Below are 16378 nucleotides of genomic sequence, written 5' to 3'. Positions count from 1 at the left end.
GACGGGGTTTCACCGTGTTACCCAGGATGGTCTCAATCTCCTGACCTCGTGATATGCCCACCTCAGCCTCCCAAAGTGCTGGGATTATAGGCGTGAGCCACTGCGCCCAGCCTCGCCCAGCTAATTTTTTGTATGTTTAGTAGAGATGGGGTTTCAATATGTTAGCCAGGCTGGTCTTGATCTCTTGACCTCATGATTCATCCGCCTCAGCCTCCCAAAGTGCTGGGATTACAGGCGTGAGCCACCGCACCCGGCCTAGGTGTTTTTCCTGAACTTAATGGACACCAGAATCGCCCGAGAACCAGATAAAATTCTGATTTGTTTTTGAGACAGGGTCTCACTCTCTTGTCCAGGCTGGAGGGCAGTGGTGTGATTCTGGCTCACTGCAGCCTCAATCTCCCTGGCTTAAGTGATCCTCCCACCTCAGTCTCACAAGTGGCTGGGACCACAGGCGCACCACGACAGCTGGCTGATTTTTTGTACATATGGGGTCTCACTGTATTGGCCAGGCTGGTCTTGAACTCCTGGGCTCAAGAGATCCTCCTGCCCCCAGCTTCCCAAAGTGCTAGGATTATAGGCATGACCACTGTGCCCAGCCCACATTTACATATATCTATTTTTTCTTTTTTTTTTCTGAGACAGAGTCTTGCTCTGTCGCCCAGTCTGGAGTGCAGTGGCACAATCTTGGCTCACTGCAACCTCTGCCTCCCGGGTCCAACCGATTCTCTTGCCTCAGCATCCCGAATAGCTGGGATTACAGGCATCTGCCACCACGCCTGGCTAATTTTTTATTTTTAGTAGAGGTGGTCATGTTGGACCATGTTGGTCAGCCTGGTCTCGAATTCCTGACCTCAGGTGATCCACCTGCCTGGGCCTCCCAAAGTGCTGAGATTACAGGTGTGAGCCACTGCACCCAGTCACATTTTTATATACATACATAATTTTTTTTTTTTTTTTTTTTTGAGGCGGAGTCTCGCTCTGTAGCCCGGGCTGGAGTGCAGTGGCCGGATCTCAGCTCACTGCAAGCTCCGCCTCCCAGGTTTACGCCATTCTCCTGCCTCAGCCTCCCGAGTAGCTGGGACTACAGGCGCCCGCCACCTCGCCCGGCTAGTTTTTTGTATTTTTTAGTAGAGACGGGGTTTCACGGTGTTCGCCAGGATGGTCTCGATCTCCTGACCTCGTGATCCACCCGTCTCGGCCTCCCAAAGTGCTAGGATTACAGGCTTGAGCCACCGCGCCCGGCCTTTTTTTTTTTTTTTTTTAAGGATGAAGTCTCGCTCTGTCACCCAGGCTGGAATGCAGTGGAGCTATCTGGGCTCACCGCAACCTCTGCCTCCTGGGTTCAAGTAAGTCTCCTGCCTCAGCCTCCCGAGTAGCTGGGATTACAGGCATCCACCACCACACCCCACTAAGTTTTGTATTTTTAGTAGAGACGGGGTTTCACCATGTTGATCAGGCTGGTCTCGAACTCCTGACCTCATGATCTGTCCACCTTGGCCTCCCAAAGTTCTGGGATTACAGGCATGAGCCACTGCGCCCGGCCACATTTATATTTTTAAAAGTCATTTTAGCTTCGAGTACATTTTAAAAGACCCCGTGGGACCCCACATTTCTATTTGGGCTCAGGAAGGGCCCTTGGGTCCCCTGCCCCAAGTGGACATGGCAGGGGGGTGGACTGTACTCACCCAGCCCCAGGATCGAACGCTTCTTGGGCGGCAGGCTCAGCAGTGACAGGGCTCGGGGTCCCTCATCCTCCTCCGGGGCTGGCTTGCTCAGCACCAGCCCAGGAGTGGGCTCTGGCTCTGGCTCTGGCTCCTCAGGACACTGCCACGGGCCCACCCCCTCCAGTGGCTCCTCCACTGGGCCTCCAGGGCCCTCAGGATCCTGGGGCTCTCCCAAGCCCTCTGGCAGGGCCAGGCTGGGCAGCTTCTCTCTCTGGCGCCGGGCCTCCAGGCCTTGCTCATCGGGCACATGGCAGTGGCCCCGCATCACTGTGGCCCGCAGGCCTCGGGTGATGGCCCGGCCCCGGCAGCCCAGCTCAGCATGCTGGCGGCACTTCCAGTACACCTTGTCCCCCACAGCCTTCTCCTGCTTGTACAGGAAGGACTCCAGCACCAGGAGGCGGCCCCCGAATGGTGTCCTCAGGAACTCCAGGGACTGAGGGGCTGCTGGGGGAAGGGGAGGGCGGGGTTAGCCAACCTAAAGCCAAGCTCCAGGTCGCAGGCACAGAGGAGAGCCAGGGAGGACGTGGGGGTTCTGAGTGTGGCGGGTGCCTTCTCCTGCTCCCAAGCAAGAAGCCCAGACTCTCAGGGCTGGTTTTTATTTTGGGGGTGGTAGTGGATGTTTTTAGGGAGCTGAAGGAATTCTGCACATCACTGCAACTCCCATGAGCTCCAGGAGGCCCTGGTACCTGACTGTGATCTTCACACCAGCCTGGGACAGGCTCAGGATCAGAGACCAGGAGGCTCAGCTGGGAGCAAGGACAAGACACTGTGCTAGAAGTGGGGTGTGCAGGGCCTGCTGTGAGCACTGGAACCCACAGGGTGGCTGGGCAGGGGCAGCAGGCCACACCTCACCTGTGTCCAGCTTGCTGCACTTCTGTTCAGGCATCTGCAGGGCTGGCTGGGCCACCCTTCCCTGCTCCTCGACTGGCAGGATCTCCAAGGTACTGGCGAGGGTGGCAGGGCCAGCCATCTCCAGGGAAAGGACGCAGTGCACTTCCTGGGGCTTGGAGCCCACCCCATCCTCATCTTGGTTGGAGGCTGTGAGCAGGACCAGTTTGGAGAACTTTCTGGGCTTCCTGGGGGCTGCCGGGACGACTTCTGTGCCTGGCTCGGGGGATGGCTCCTGGCCAGCCTTCACACTCTCACCCTCCTGCTCGCTGGGCTCAGGCAGGGGCATCCCGGGACCCACGGCCTGTCCCTCAGGCCACGCTCAGCCCCCAGCAGGTGGATTTCTCCTACTCCCAGGCAAGCAACCTGGAGTTCAGCGGTTCCGTCCTAAGGAAGGAAGCAAAATCCCGTCAGTGGAGGAAGCCCTTGGGGGGCTCTAGACACCACTCTGGGAGGGAGGTGGGCAGATGGGGCTGCCTCACTGCTCGCTGGAGCCAAGGCTGGCGGGGGCCCTGATGGAACTAGGCTTCTGTTCTGCCAGTTCCTCTCCTGGCAGCCTTGGATATGTCACCCCCATCTAACCCCATCTGGAAAATGTGCACAGTAAACAGTCTCCACAAGGGGCCATCAGAGTGACTAATGGACTAAGAGCCCAGCCACTACCGATGGGCCTCCCACGTTCTGAGCATAGAAGAAGGGTTTCCACCTGCATTTCCAGTACCCTCTCCAGCCCCTACATTATGACGGCAGGACATTCTTTTTTTTTTTTTTTTTTTTTTTTGAGACGGAGTCTCTCTCTGTCGCCCAGGCTGGAGTGCAGTGGCTGGATCTCGGCTCACTGCAAGCTCCGCCTCCCAGGTTCACTCCATTCTCCTGCCTCAGCCTCCCAAGTAGCTGGGACTACAGGCGCCCGCCACCTTGCCCGGCTAATTTTTTTGTATTTTTAGTAGAGATGGGGTTTCACCGCGTTAGCCAGCATAGTCTCGATCTCCTGACCTCGTGATCTGCCCACCTCAACCTCCCAAAGTGCTGGGATTACAGGCTTGAGCCACCGCACTCGGCCCAGGACATTCTTACTGACCCAGTTATAGATGACGACAGTGAGGCACAGACAACTGTGGGAGGCGGAAAGCTGAGACCCGTTTCTGCTCGGATGCCCAAGGACTTGCTAGGACCTTTTTGGAAACCACGCGCTTCACCAGGACACCGGGCACCTGTCTCCGGAGTGTGGGCCTCGCACACAGAGCCCTTCCAGAGGACAGTGCTGCACCTTGGCCTGGGAGGCAAAAAGCCCTTTCTGGGCTCGGGCAGACCCAGTCCCTATCCTGTCCTGGAGGCCCCAGGCCACCCCTGCTTCGGGAGATACCAGGGCCCCAATGTGGCAGCCACCTTGTGCCCGAGCTGTTGCAGTTGCTGCCTCGGCTGGTCGGGGACGGGGCTGCGGTGGTGTCTGGAGAATCCCCAGGTCACCACGGGTTCCAGTCTGGAGAGGCAGAAAGGGCAGATAATGGGGAACCGGGCAGGGCTGGAGGGGGGTCCTGGGGGCAGTCAGTGGCAGTCACAGTGTGGGGTGGGGCTTTTTGTGTGGGGAAAAGAGGGATCAGATTGTTACTGTGTCTATGTAGAAAAGGAAGACATAAGAAACTCCATTTTGATCTGTACTAAGAAAAATTGTTCTGCTTTTAGATGCCATTAATCTGTAACTTTAACCCCAACCCTGTGCTCACAGAAACATGTGGTGTATTGAATCAAGGTTTAAGGGATTTAGGGCTGTGCAGGATATGCCTTGTTAACAATATGTTTGCAGGCAGCGTGCCTGGTAAAAGTCATCACCATTCTCCATTCTTGATTAACCAGGGACACAATGCTTTGTGGAAAGCCGCAGGGACCTCTGCCCAAGAAAGCCTAGGTATCGTCCAAGGTTTCCCCGCACTGAGACAGCCTGAGATGTGGCCTCGTGGGAAAGGAAAGACCTTACATTCCCCCAGCCCAACACCTGTGAAGGGTCTGTGCTGAGGAGGAATAGTGAGAGGGAGACTTCTCTGCAGTTGAGATAAAAGGAACGTTTCTGTCTCCTGCTCATCCCTGGGAATGGAATATCTCGGTGTAAAGCCGACCATTCATTCTATTCTGATATAGGAGAAAATCGCCCAGTGGCTGGAAGCGAGATACACTGGCTGTAATACTGCTGTTACTCTTTGCTACACTGGGATGTTCATGTAAAGCAAAACATAAATCTGGCCTACGTGCACATCCAGACACAGTACCTTTCCTTGAACTTATTCATGATACAGATTCCTTTGCTCACATGTTTTCCTGCTGACCTTCTCCCCACCATCATCTTGTTGCCCTGCCACACTCCCCTCACCAAGATAGTAAAAATAGTGATCCATAAATACTGAGGGAACTCGGAGACCACCGCCAGTGTGGGTCCTCGCACGTTGAGTGCCCATCTCCTGGGCCCATTGTTCTTTCTCTATGCTTTGTCTCTGTGTCTTATTTCTTTTCTCAGTCTCTCATCTCCACCTGATGAGAAATACCCACAGGTGTGGAGGGGCAGGCCTCCTTCACCTGGCACCCAATGTGGGGCACAAACCCATGACCCTGAAATTAAGAGTCGCATACTCTACTGAGCTAGCTGGGCAATTCTTTTTTAGATGACCAATTTGGCAACAATTATAACATTTTCCCCTAAATGTTCTAACTTGTTCTCCTAAAATGACTCCAGTCATTGCTTGAGCCATTAGCATAGCCTTATGCATGGCTCCTCCAGTCCTATTACAAGCCTTCACTTACTCTGTAATTACATCAACTCCTGCTGAGCACTGGAATCTCATCTCTCATATAAAGGGAGTTGGGTCTATATTGTTTAACTCCTTCCTTCATGTCTTTTAACATTTTCATGGTGAAAGGTTCATATCTAGCATTAGCCACCGCAGGTGCTCCTGCTGGAGCCCCTTCCCCGGCCAGTACCCATTGTAAAACTACCAGGAACTGCCATGCCTCAAGACCTCCGTTTTCTAACTTCATCAAAGACCGCATGCAGTGTGCTACCGTGTCCACTAGGTGGTGCTGGTGGATTAAGTCTCATAGTGGACGGCTGAGGATACAGTGCCGCGCCCTGTGGTGCTGATGGACAAACCACCACTGCCGTGGGTTGCTTGGATGATGCCGTGCTATTTGGCGTGGGACACACCGCTTGAGATCTGTATTGAACCTCTGGAGGCGGCCAAAACTGAGGCTCGGCTGGTTGCCAGTATTCATAAGCGAGCCACGGTTGGGTTTTATTTTCTACTGGCTGACACTGTGGATACCGTGTCTGGATTGGCTCTGCTGACACAGAGACTCTATCCTTTTCTACTTGATTTTCTCTTGGGGTTTGGACTTGTCTAACCTGCATTTAAGGTTGTAATGTTACAGGTATCTGAACCGCGGGAGGAAGAGTTGGCCATCGTGGTTTAGACCCTGATGGCCCCAGTGATTCTGGAGCTTTCCCCCCAATTTTGATGATTCAGGATATATTACCTCCTGTAGTTGATTGTAGTCAACATGGCTTTATAGCCAATTGACATTCTGGATTTGTATCTTCATAGGCCATTAATTCTACAATGGCCTTTTGGGCGTTATCATCTGTAGTAGATTTTTGAGCGGTATCTTGCAATCTTGCCAGGGTAGGGCTCTTTAGAGCCTTGTCTAATTGAATTAAAAGATAGGCAGGTGGTTCCTGGTTCCATGAATTTTTTCCCAGGCCCTGAGGCAAATCACTCTTACTTGTTTAAGTCAACATTTTGCGTTCACGAGCCATTACACTCTGCTGCATATTTACAATGTGAACTTTCCATTCCTTTCTCGAATTCTGTCCCTGCCTCTTCTTCACAATCTATTACACAGCTTTCAGGCGCATCAGAAACTGAAATGCTGTCTTCTCCTGTTTGAAGCAGTTCTAAAGCTGCTTTAATAATGGCCCAATCATTCCATACTATAAGTGGGGTTATTTTACCTTTCCTATTTGCTTGTTTTAATTCTTTGCCAATTTTTCCCCCAATCTTTTAGATCTAAATTTGTTCTGGAAACCATGGGCAGAATTGTTCTATTGTTTGAATGAGCATAATTAGATTTTCTGCAGAGGCTCTAACTGAACCCCTAAGTCACCATGGGTGCCTGGAGAGGCAGAACGGGCAGATAATGAGGAATTGTTCTATTGTTTGAATGAGCATAATTAGATTTTCTGCAGAGGCTCTAACTGAACCCCTAAGTCACCATGGGTGCCTGGAGAGGCAGAACGGGCAGATAATGAGGAACCGGGCAGGGCTAGGGTGGGAGCCTGGGGGCAGTCAGGGGCAGTCATGGTGTGGGGTGGGCTCTTTGGGGCAACCGAGTGTGGGCAGATGGTGGGGTCTTTCCCACCTCAGCCTCGAATTGAGACTGCAGTCCCCTGACATTTTTAGCGTCCTCACCCCCACCTCACATGTTACAGTTCCAATTCCCACGGGTCTCCCACTTTGCTCCAAAGTTCCCTGGCCTGGGGCCCCACATTCCGCTCTGGAAGGCCTGGTCGGTTCCAGGGACAACATAGAGGAGAGTGGCTCCTTAACTCCATTAAGGCTCCGTCCCCAGGAAATCACAGGTACCAGGAGGGCCAATCCCTCGGGCGAACACTTCCCACTTCTGTTTACAGGGCTTCCAAGACCCATGTGCTTCAACACATCTGGAAAAAGTTCCAATACAAGAAAAGGCCCTGGCCATCGGCTTGTGGAAGGTTGAAGACCCCTTCCCACTCTTGCCCTTTTAAGCTCTTGGGTGGTAGATCCTGACCCAGCACCACTCCGCCCATTAAAGTCCACAGGCCCCTTGGCAACCGGGTTTTGTCTCCACCTGCCTGAACCTTGACTGGCCTGGGGCGGCTTGCCTGACCAACAGTGTGGCAGGAGCGCAGGGTCCACATTCCCACACTTCACGGGCCAGGGCCCTGAGTCTGCAGGGAAGGCAGCTGTAGGAGAGGCCACGTGCAGGGCACCACCACATTCGGGGAGACCACCTTGTACCCTCCAGCCCAGCAGTCTATTAACTGCCTGCAGACACGAAGGAACCGGGGGACCCCACAGAACCTGATCACCGGGGAACTCCTATTATTTTAAGCCAGTAAGATCATGCGTCGTATGCTACACAACAATAGCGGATACGCTTGGCAAGTAAGTGACTCTAGTGGGTTCCGGCTTTTTACTTTTTTGAGACAGGGTCTCGCTCTGTTGCCCAGGCTAAGTGCAGTGGCACCATCTCAGCTCACTGCAACCTCCACCTCCTGGGTTTCAAGCTATTCTGCTGCCTCAGACTCCCAAGTAGCTGTGATTACAGTTGCCTGCCAACATGCCTGGCTAACTTTTGTATTTTTTGGTAGATATGGGGTTTCACCATGTTGGCCATGCTGGTCTCAAACTCATGACCTCAAGTGATCCACCCGCCTCAGCCTCCCAAAGTGCAGGGGTTACAGATGTGAGCCACTACACCCGGCCAATTCTGGCTTTTTGATAGATGGAATAATACAAACGGTTATGAAATATCTGACATAAAACCATTTGTGAGCTCGAATGCCATGCTACGCTACACAAATGCCACATCCCCCAGATGGGTGCATATAAAGGGCTAGTAACGAAGGAAACAAAAATATGAAGTAGAAGGGACAGCAAAGGAGAATTATGCATTTTAAAACATCTCCACTGGCCAGGCGTGGTGGCTTGCCCCTGTAATCCCAGCACTTTGGGAGACCGAGGCGGGCAGATCACCTGAGGTCAGAAGTTCCAGACCAGCCTGGCCAACATAGAGAAGCCCGTCTCTACTAAAAATACAAAAATGAGCCAGGCGTGGTGGCAGGCACCTCTAATCCCAGCTACTCGAGAGGCTGAGGCACGAGAATCGCTTGAACCAGAAGGCGGAGGTTGCAGTGAGCAGAGATCACACCCTTGCACTCCAGGCTGGGCAACAGAGCGAGACTCCAGCTCAAAAATAAAAATAAAAATAAAGCAGCCTTTTCACAAGATGGCGCCGAAAGCAAAGAAGGAAGCTCTGCCCCTCGTAAACCCAAAGTCAAAGCGAAGGCTTTAGAGACCAAGAAGGCAGGGTTGAAAGGTGTCCACAGCCACCAAAAAAAAGATCACCCACCTTCTGGCAGCCCAAGACGCTGCGACTCCAGAGGCAGCCCAGATATCCTCGGAAGAGCCCCCGGGAGAAACAAGCTTGACCACTCTGCGATCATCAATTTTCCACTGACCACCGAGTCCGCCACGAAGAAAACAGAAGACAACAACACACTGTGTGCACTGTGGATGTTCAAGTTCACAAGCGCCAGATCACACAGGCTGTGAAGCAGCTCTGGGATATGGATGTGGCCACAGTCAACACCCCGATTCGGCCTGATGGAGAGAAGGCATGTGTTCAACTGGCTCCTGATTACGTTGCTTTGGGTGTTGCCAACAAAACTGAGATCATCTAAACTGAGTCTAGCCAGTTAATTCTAAATATATGTATATCTTTTCACCATTAAAAAAAAAAAAACTGCAACATATGACATGCCAGCCACAAGGGGACAAACACTGTCCGATTCCACTTGTATGAGGTCCCCATCGCGGTCAAACTCATGGGGACAGAAAATAGAATGGGGGTGCCAGGGGCCGGGGAATGAGGAGTGAATGTTTCACGAGGACAGAGCAGAAGTTGGGGAAGATGAAAAGGTTCTGGAGATGAACAGTGGTGACGGCTGCACAATGAATGTACACCACTGACCTGAACACTTCAACATCGAGCTCAGTGAGAGCAGCTGCTCACAAAGACCAAGGGTTGCAGGATGCAATTTACATGAATGACCAATATGGTAAATTTTACATCATGTATATTTTACCACACACACACACGAGCCATCTGTAACAAACTATACGCAAAACACCCCATTTCCCTAACATTATCAGTGAACAAGGTTCTCCATACAAGGTAGATTTTCTAGTAACTAAAGTTATCCCTCTATGATTCAGAATCATATGATTTTTATCTGATTCAAAATTTACCCATTTAGGATGGATTTTTTTTTTTTTTGAACTCTGTCGCCCAGTCGCCCAGGCAGGAGTGCAGTGGCACGATCTCAGTTCACTGCAACCTCTGCCTCCCGGGTTCAAGTGATTCTCCTGCCTCAGCCTCCTGAGTAGCTGGGACTACAGACGCGTGCCACCACGTCCAGCTAATTTTTGTATTTTTTAGTAGAGATGGGGTTTCCCCATATTGGCCAGTCTGGTCTCGAACTTCTGACCTCACGATCTGCCCACCTTGGCCTCCCAAAGTGCTGGGATTACAGGTGTGAACCATTGTGCCCAGCCAGAATGGACACCTTTTGCTTTTTATTTTAGTGGCAGGATTTCACTATGGCCCAAACTGGAGTGTGGTAGCGCGATCACTGCAGCCTCTGCCTCCCAGGTTCAAACCATCTTCCCACCTCCGCATCCAGAGTAGCTGGGACTACAGGCACACACTACCATGCCTGGCTAATTTTTGTACTCTTTGTAGAGATGGGGTTTTATCATGTTGCCCAGCCTGGTTTTTTAATTTAAATTAAAAAAAAATTTTGGTAGCAACAAGGTCTTGCTATGTTTCCAGGTTGGTCTTGAACTCCTGGGCTCAAGCGATCCTCCCAGCTCAGCCTCCCAAGCACAGGATGGATGCCTTTATAAGCTCTTCTCATCCTCTTCCCTGTCCAGGGAAAGGGAGCATCCGTCCTCCCTCTGGCTTTAGAAGGGTGTCTACCAGCTCCCCGATGCACCCCTCCCTGTTTTGCTTCCCTGTCTCCAGAGCTATTGTTCGTCTGCTCTTTTACTTCCACTGGGCTTGTCAAGGTACTTAGGTTATTTTTTTTAGGACACAGGAGATCTGACAAAAACTCCTCCCTCCCTCAGCCACCCAAACGTGCAGCACGCCACTTCCTTCTCACCTCGGCCGCCTTCGGGCTGCCCCCAGCTCTACTGACATCATGCTCCTCTGAAGCCACCGTGCAGGTGGGACCAGCTTGGTCATTCCACCAGTCACAATCTCCCTCACACACACCTGCTCCAGCCTGGGGCTGGCCTTCAGGGAAGAGAGTCCTCTGTGTGAGGCGACACAACCCAAAATGTGGGTCTATTCAAACAGTGGGATATTACTCAGCAAATTAAAAAGAAATGATGTTCTGATACACGTTACACGCAGCCAGTCACAAAGATCCAGTGTCACACGATTCAACTGACATGAAGTGTCTAGAATGGGCCAATCTATGGAGACAGAAAGCTGACGGATAGATGCCTAGGGCTGGGAGGGACCGAGAGATTGGGAGTGATGGCTGAGGGGTCTGGGGTTCCTTTCTAGGGTGATAAAAATGTCTTAAAATTAGCTGGGCACGATGGCTCATGCCTGTAATCCCAGCACCTTGGGAGGCTGAGGCAGGCAGATCACCAGGTCAGGAGATCGAGACCATCCTGGCTAACACGGTTGAAACCCCGTCTCTCTAAAAATACAAAAAATTAGCTGGGCGTGGTGGCAGGTGCCTGTAGTCCCAGCTACTCCGGAGGCTGAGGCAGGACAATGGCCTGAACCCAGGAGGTGGAGCTTGCAGTGAGCCGAGATCGCGTCACTGTACTCCAGCCTGGGAGACACAGCGAGACTCTGTCTAAAAAAAAAGTCCTAACACTGATGGTAGTGATGCTTGTACAACTTTCTGAATATATTAAAAGCAGTGAATTGTAGACTTTAGATGGAGAAATTGTATGGTATGTAAGTTATACCTCAAAAAGGTTACTGAAAAGCAATCCCTGGCTGGGCACGGTGCCTCACGCCTGTAATCCCAGCACTTCGGGAGGCCGAGGCACATGGATCATGAGGTCAAGAGTTCGAGACCAGCTCAGCCAATATGGCGAAACCCCATATCTACTAAAAATACAAATATTAGCTGGGCATGGTGGCAGGTGCCTATAGTCCCAGCTACTCGGAAGGCTGAGACAAAAGAATTGCTTGAACCCAGGAGGTGGAGGTTGCAGTGAGCCGAGATGGCGCCACTGCACTCCAGCCTGGGCCAGAGAGAGAAGCCGTCTCAAAAAAAAAAACCAAAAAAAAACAAAAAACAGGGCCAGGCATGGTGACTCACACCTGTAATCCTAGCACTTTCGGAGGCGAAGGTGGGCAGATCACCTGAGGTCAGGAGTTTGAGTCCAGCCTGACCAACACGGAGAAAGCTGGTCTCCACTAAAAATACAAAATTAGCTGGGCGTCGTGGCGCATGCCTGTAACCCCAGTTACTCGGGAGGCTGAGGCAGGAGATCGCACCATTGCACTCCAGGCAACAAGGGCAAAACTCCATCTCAAACAACAACAACAAAGCAAACAAAAAAACAATGGTCGGAATGACTCACATCCCAAGGGTCTCTTGGTGAAAAAGTTTTTCTGTTTTTTTTTCAGACAGAGTCTGTCACCCAGGCTGGAGTGCAGTGGTGCCATCTTAGCTCACTGCAACCTCCGCCTCCTGGGGTCAAGCGATTTTTAGGCCTCAGCCTCCTGAGTAGCTGGGATTATAGGCACCCGCAACCACGCGTGGCTAAATTTTGTTGTGTATTTTTAGTAGAGACGGGGTTTCACCATTTTGGCCAGGCTGGTCTCGAACTCCTGGCCTCTAGTTACCTACCTGCCTCTCAAAATGCTGGGATTACAGGCGCTCTACTGAACAGCAGAAGCTTCTTGTTCTTGGGTTTGCTTTACTCATCAAAGAAGGGGTGGCATGCATTATATGTTGTGAAATTTTCTAAGATCTAATATCATATTCTAAAAATATATAGAAACCATTTCAGAATGTTAAGACTATAATACTAAATTACCCCAATCCTGCCACTCAAATGCACAACTACTTCCATTGTTGAATTAATGCCTTTAACACACTTCCTTTTCTGTAGCACACACAGCGTTCAATCATGTCTGCTACTGCATCCCTCTCGAGAGTAGGAAGCCCCCACCCGAGGCCACCTGGAATCTTTCTAAAAGACCATTGCATGAGGCAGGACCACCCTTAATGAGAAAGCGCCAATTTAAATCCTCAGCAGCAATACTCGACATGGCCACAAGATGGTGGTGTTGCTCCTGAAATGTTCCTATTGCCTTGGTAAAGTCACACGGGTGGCAGTTTTCAAACAAGAATTTGGAAATTTTTCCAAGTTGGAAAAAAAAATTCAAGAGGATTTCCAAAATGTTGTGTTTACAAAAAGTATTACTTAGAACTGGGCATGGTGGTGCGTATCTGTAGTCCCAGCTACTTGGGACGTTGCCTCAGGAAAATGGCTTGAGCCCAGGAGTTTGAAGCCAACCTAGGCGACATCTCAAGACCCCATCTCAAGAAACAAAAACTAGGCCGGGCGCGGTGGCTCACGCCTGTAATCCCAGCACTTCGGGAGGCCGAGGTGGGCGGATCACGAGGTCAAGAGATCGAGACCATCCCAGGCCAACATGGTGAAACCCCGTCTCTACTAAAAATACAAAAATTAGCTGGGCGAGGTGGCGGGTGCCCGTGGTCCCAGCTACTCGGGAGGCTGAGGCAAAAGAATCGCTTGAACCCAGGGGGCAGAGGCTGCAGTGAGTGGAGACCACACCACTGTACTCCAGCCCGGGAGGCAAAGCGAGATTCTGTCTCCAAAAAAAAAGGAAAAACAAATTAAAACAAAGGAATACATATATACACATATATAAGAGTTAGAGCGGCTGAGCGCAGTGGCTCACGCCTGTAATCCCAGCATTTTGGGAGGCCGAGGCGGGCAGATCACCTGAGGTCGGGAGTTCGAGACCAGCCTGACCAACACGGAGAAACCTGGTCTCCACTAAAAATACAAAATTAGCTGGGCATCGTGGCGCATGCCTGTAACCCCAGCTACTCGGGAGGCTGAGGCAGGAGATCGCGCCATTGCACTCCAGCCTGGGCAACAGGGCAAAACTCCATCTCAAACAACAACAACAACAAAGGAAACACAAAAAACAACGGTCAGAATGACTCACATTCCAAGGGTCTCTTGGTGAAAAAGTTTTTCTGTTTTTTTTTTTTTTTTTTCCAGACAGAGTCTGTCACCCAGGCTGGAGTGCAGTGGTGCCATCTTAGCTCACTGCAACCTCCGCCTTCTGGGGTCAAGCGATTCTTAGGCCTCAGCCTCCTGAGTAGCTGGGATTATAGGCACCCGCAACCACGCGTGGCTAAATTTTGTTGTGTATTTTTAGTAGAGACGGGGTTTCACCATTTTGGCCAGGCTGGTCTCGAACTCCTGGCCTCTAGTTACCTACCTGCCTCTCAAAATGCTGGGATTACAGGCGCTCTACTGAACAGCAGAAGCTTCTTGTTCTTGGGTTTGCTTTACTCATCAAAGAAGGGGTGGCATGCATTATATGTTGTGAAATTTTCTAAGATCTAGTATCATATTCTAAAAATATATAGAAACCATTTCAGAATGTTAAGACTATAATACTAAATTACCCCAATCCTGCCACTCAAATGCACAACTACTTCCATTGTTGAATTAATGCCTTTAACACACTTCCTTTTCTGTAGCACACACAGCGTTCAATCATGTCTGCTACTGTATCCCTCTCGAGCGTAGGAAGCCCCCACCCGAGGCCACCTGGAATCTTTCTAAAAGACCATTGCATGAGGCAGGACCACCCTTAATGAGAAAGCGCCAGTTTAAATCCTCAGCAGCAATACTCGACATGGCCACAAGATGGTGGTGTTGCTCCGGAAATGTTCCTATTGCCTTGGTAAAGTCACACGGGTGGCAATGATTTCAAACACGAATTTGGAAATTTTTCCAAGTTGGAAAAAAAATAAGACGATTTCCAAAATGTTATATTTACAAAAAGTATTACTTAGAACTGGGCATGGTGGCGCGTATCTGTAGTCCCAGCTACTTGGGACGTTGCCGCAGGAAAATGGCTTGAGCCCAGGAGTTTGAAGCCAACCTAGGCGACATCACAAGACCCCAACTCAAGAAACAAAAACTAGGCCGGGCGCGGTGGCTCACGCCTGTAATCCCAGCACTTCGGGAGGCTGAGGTGGGTGGATCACGAGGTCAAGAGATCGAGACCATCCCAGGCCAACATGGTGAGACCCCGTCTCTACTAAAAATACAAAAATTAGCTGGGCGTGGTGGCGGGTGCCCGTGGTCCCAGCTACTCCGGAGGCTGAGGCAGGGGAATCGCTTGAACCCAGGGGGCAGAGGTTGCAATGAGCCGAGACCACACCACTGCACTCCAGCCTGGGAGACAGAGAGAGACTCCATCTCAAAAAACAAATTTTAAAAAAAGGAAAAAAAAACAAATTAAAACAAAGGAATAAATATATACACATATATAAGAGTTAGAGCGGCTGAGCGCAGTGGCTCACGCCTGTAATCCCAGCACTTTGGGAGGCCGAGGCGGGCAGATCACCTGAGGTCGGCAGTTCGAGACCAGCCTGACTAACATGGAGAAACCTGGTATCTACTAAAAATACAAAATTGGCAGGGCGCGGTGGCTCACGTCTGTAATCCCAGCACTTTGGGAGGCCGAGACGGGTGGATCATGAGGTCAGGAGTTCGAGACCATCCTGGCTAACATGGTGAAACCCCGTCTCTACTAAAATTACAAAAAATTAGCCGGGCGTGGTGGCGTGCGCCTATAGTCCCAGCTACTTGGGAAGCTGAGGCAGGAGAATGGCGTGAACCCGGGAGGCGGAGCGGAGCTTGCAGTGAGCCGAGATTGTGCCACTTCACTCCAGCCTGGGCGACAGAGCGAGACTCCGTCTCAAAAAAAAAAAAAAAAAAAAAAAAAAAAAAAAAAAAATTATCTGGGCGTGGTGGCGCATGCCTGTAACCCCAGTTACTCGGGAGGCTGAGGCAGGAGATCGCGCCATTGAACTCCAGCCTGGGCAACAAGGGCAAAACTCCATCTCAAACAACAACAACAACAAAGCAAACAAAAAAATAACGGTCAGAATGACTCACATCCCAAGGGTCTCTTGGTGAAAAAGTTTTTCTGTTTTTTTTTCAGACAGAGTCTGTCACCCAGGCTGGAGTGCAGTGGTGCCATCTTAGCTCACTGCAACCTCCGCCTCCTGGGGTCAAGCGATTTTTAGGCCTCAGCCTCCTGAGTAGCTGGGATTATAGGCACCCGCAACCACGCGTGGCTAAATTTTGTTGTGTATTTTTAGTAGAGACGGGGTTTCACCATTTTGGCCAGGCTGGTCTCGAACTCCTGGCCTCTAGTTACCTACCTGCCTCTCAAAATGCTGGGATTACAGGCGCTCTACTGAACAGCAGAAGCTTCTTGTTCTTGGGTTTGCTTTACTCATCAAAGAAGGGGTGGCATGCATTATATGTTGTGAAATTTTCTAAGATCTAATATCATATTCTAAAAATATATAGAAACCATTTCAGAATGTTAAGACTATAATACTAAATTACCCCAATCCTGCCACTCAAATGCACAACTACTTCCATTGTTGAATTAATGCCTTTAACACACTTCCTTTTCTGTAGCACACACAGCGTTCAATCATGTCTGCTACTGCATCCCTCTCGAGAGTAGGAAGCCCCCACCCGAGGCCACCTGGAATCTTTCTAAAAGACCATTGCATGAGGCAGGACCACCCTTAATGAGAAAGCGCCAATTTAAATCCTCAGCAGCAATACTCGACATGGCCACAAGATGGTGGTGTTGCTCCTGAAATGTTCCTATTGCCTTGGTAAAGT

General features: G+C 50.7%; 1 protein-coding gene across 21 annotated transcripts in view; it reads right to left on the bottom strand.

The window, feature by feature from the left end:
- The window catches only part of FLYWCH1 (FLYWCH-type zinc finger 1), a 53527-nt gene that overhangs the window by 22372 nt on the left and 14777 nt on the right, over positions 1-16378 (bottom strand). For 7 of the 21 annotated variants that reach the window (XM_074028646.1, XM_005591003.4, XM_005591008.4 and 4 more), the window contains exons 3-4: positions 2577-2999; positions 1686-2168 (exon numbers count right to left, since the gene is read on the bottom strand). In XM_074028646.1, the coding sequence (XP_073884747.1) occupies positions 1686-2168; positions 2577-2901 (808 nt within the window). In that variant the 5' untranslated portion in view covers positions 2902-2999. Of the gene's footprint in view, positions 1-1685; positions 2169-2576; positions 3000-4001; positions 4096-8771; positions 9023-16378 lie in introns of all 21 variants that reach the window. The other 14 variants (XM_074028647.1, XM_005591007.4, XM_074028651.1 and 11 more) reach the window with 5 other exon arrangements.

The sequence above is a fragment of the Macaca fascicularis genome, chromosome 20, assembly GCF_037993035.2.
Source record: "Macaca fascicularis isolate 582-1 chromosome 20, T2T-MFA8v1.1".
Lineage (NCBI taxonomy): Eukaryota > Metazoa > Chordata > Mammalia > Primates > Cercopithecidae > Macaca > Macaca fascicularis.
The sequence above is the reverse complement of the archived record's forward strand: the minus strand, read 5'-3'. Positions and strand labels throughout refer to the sequence as shown.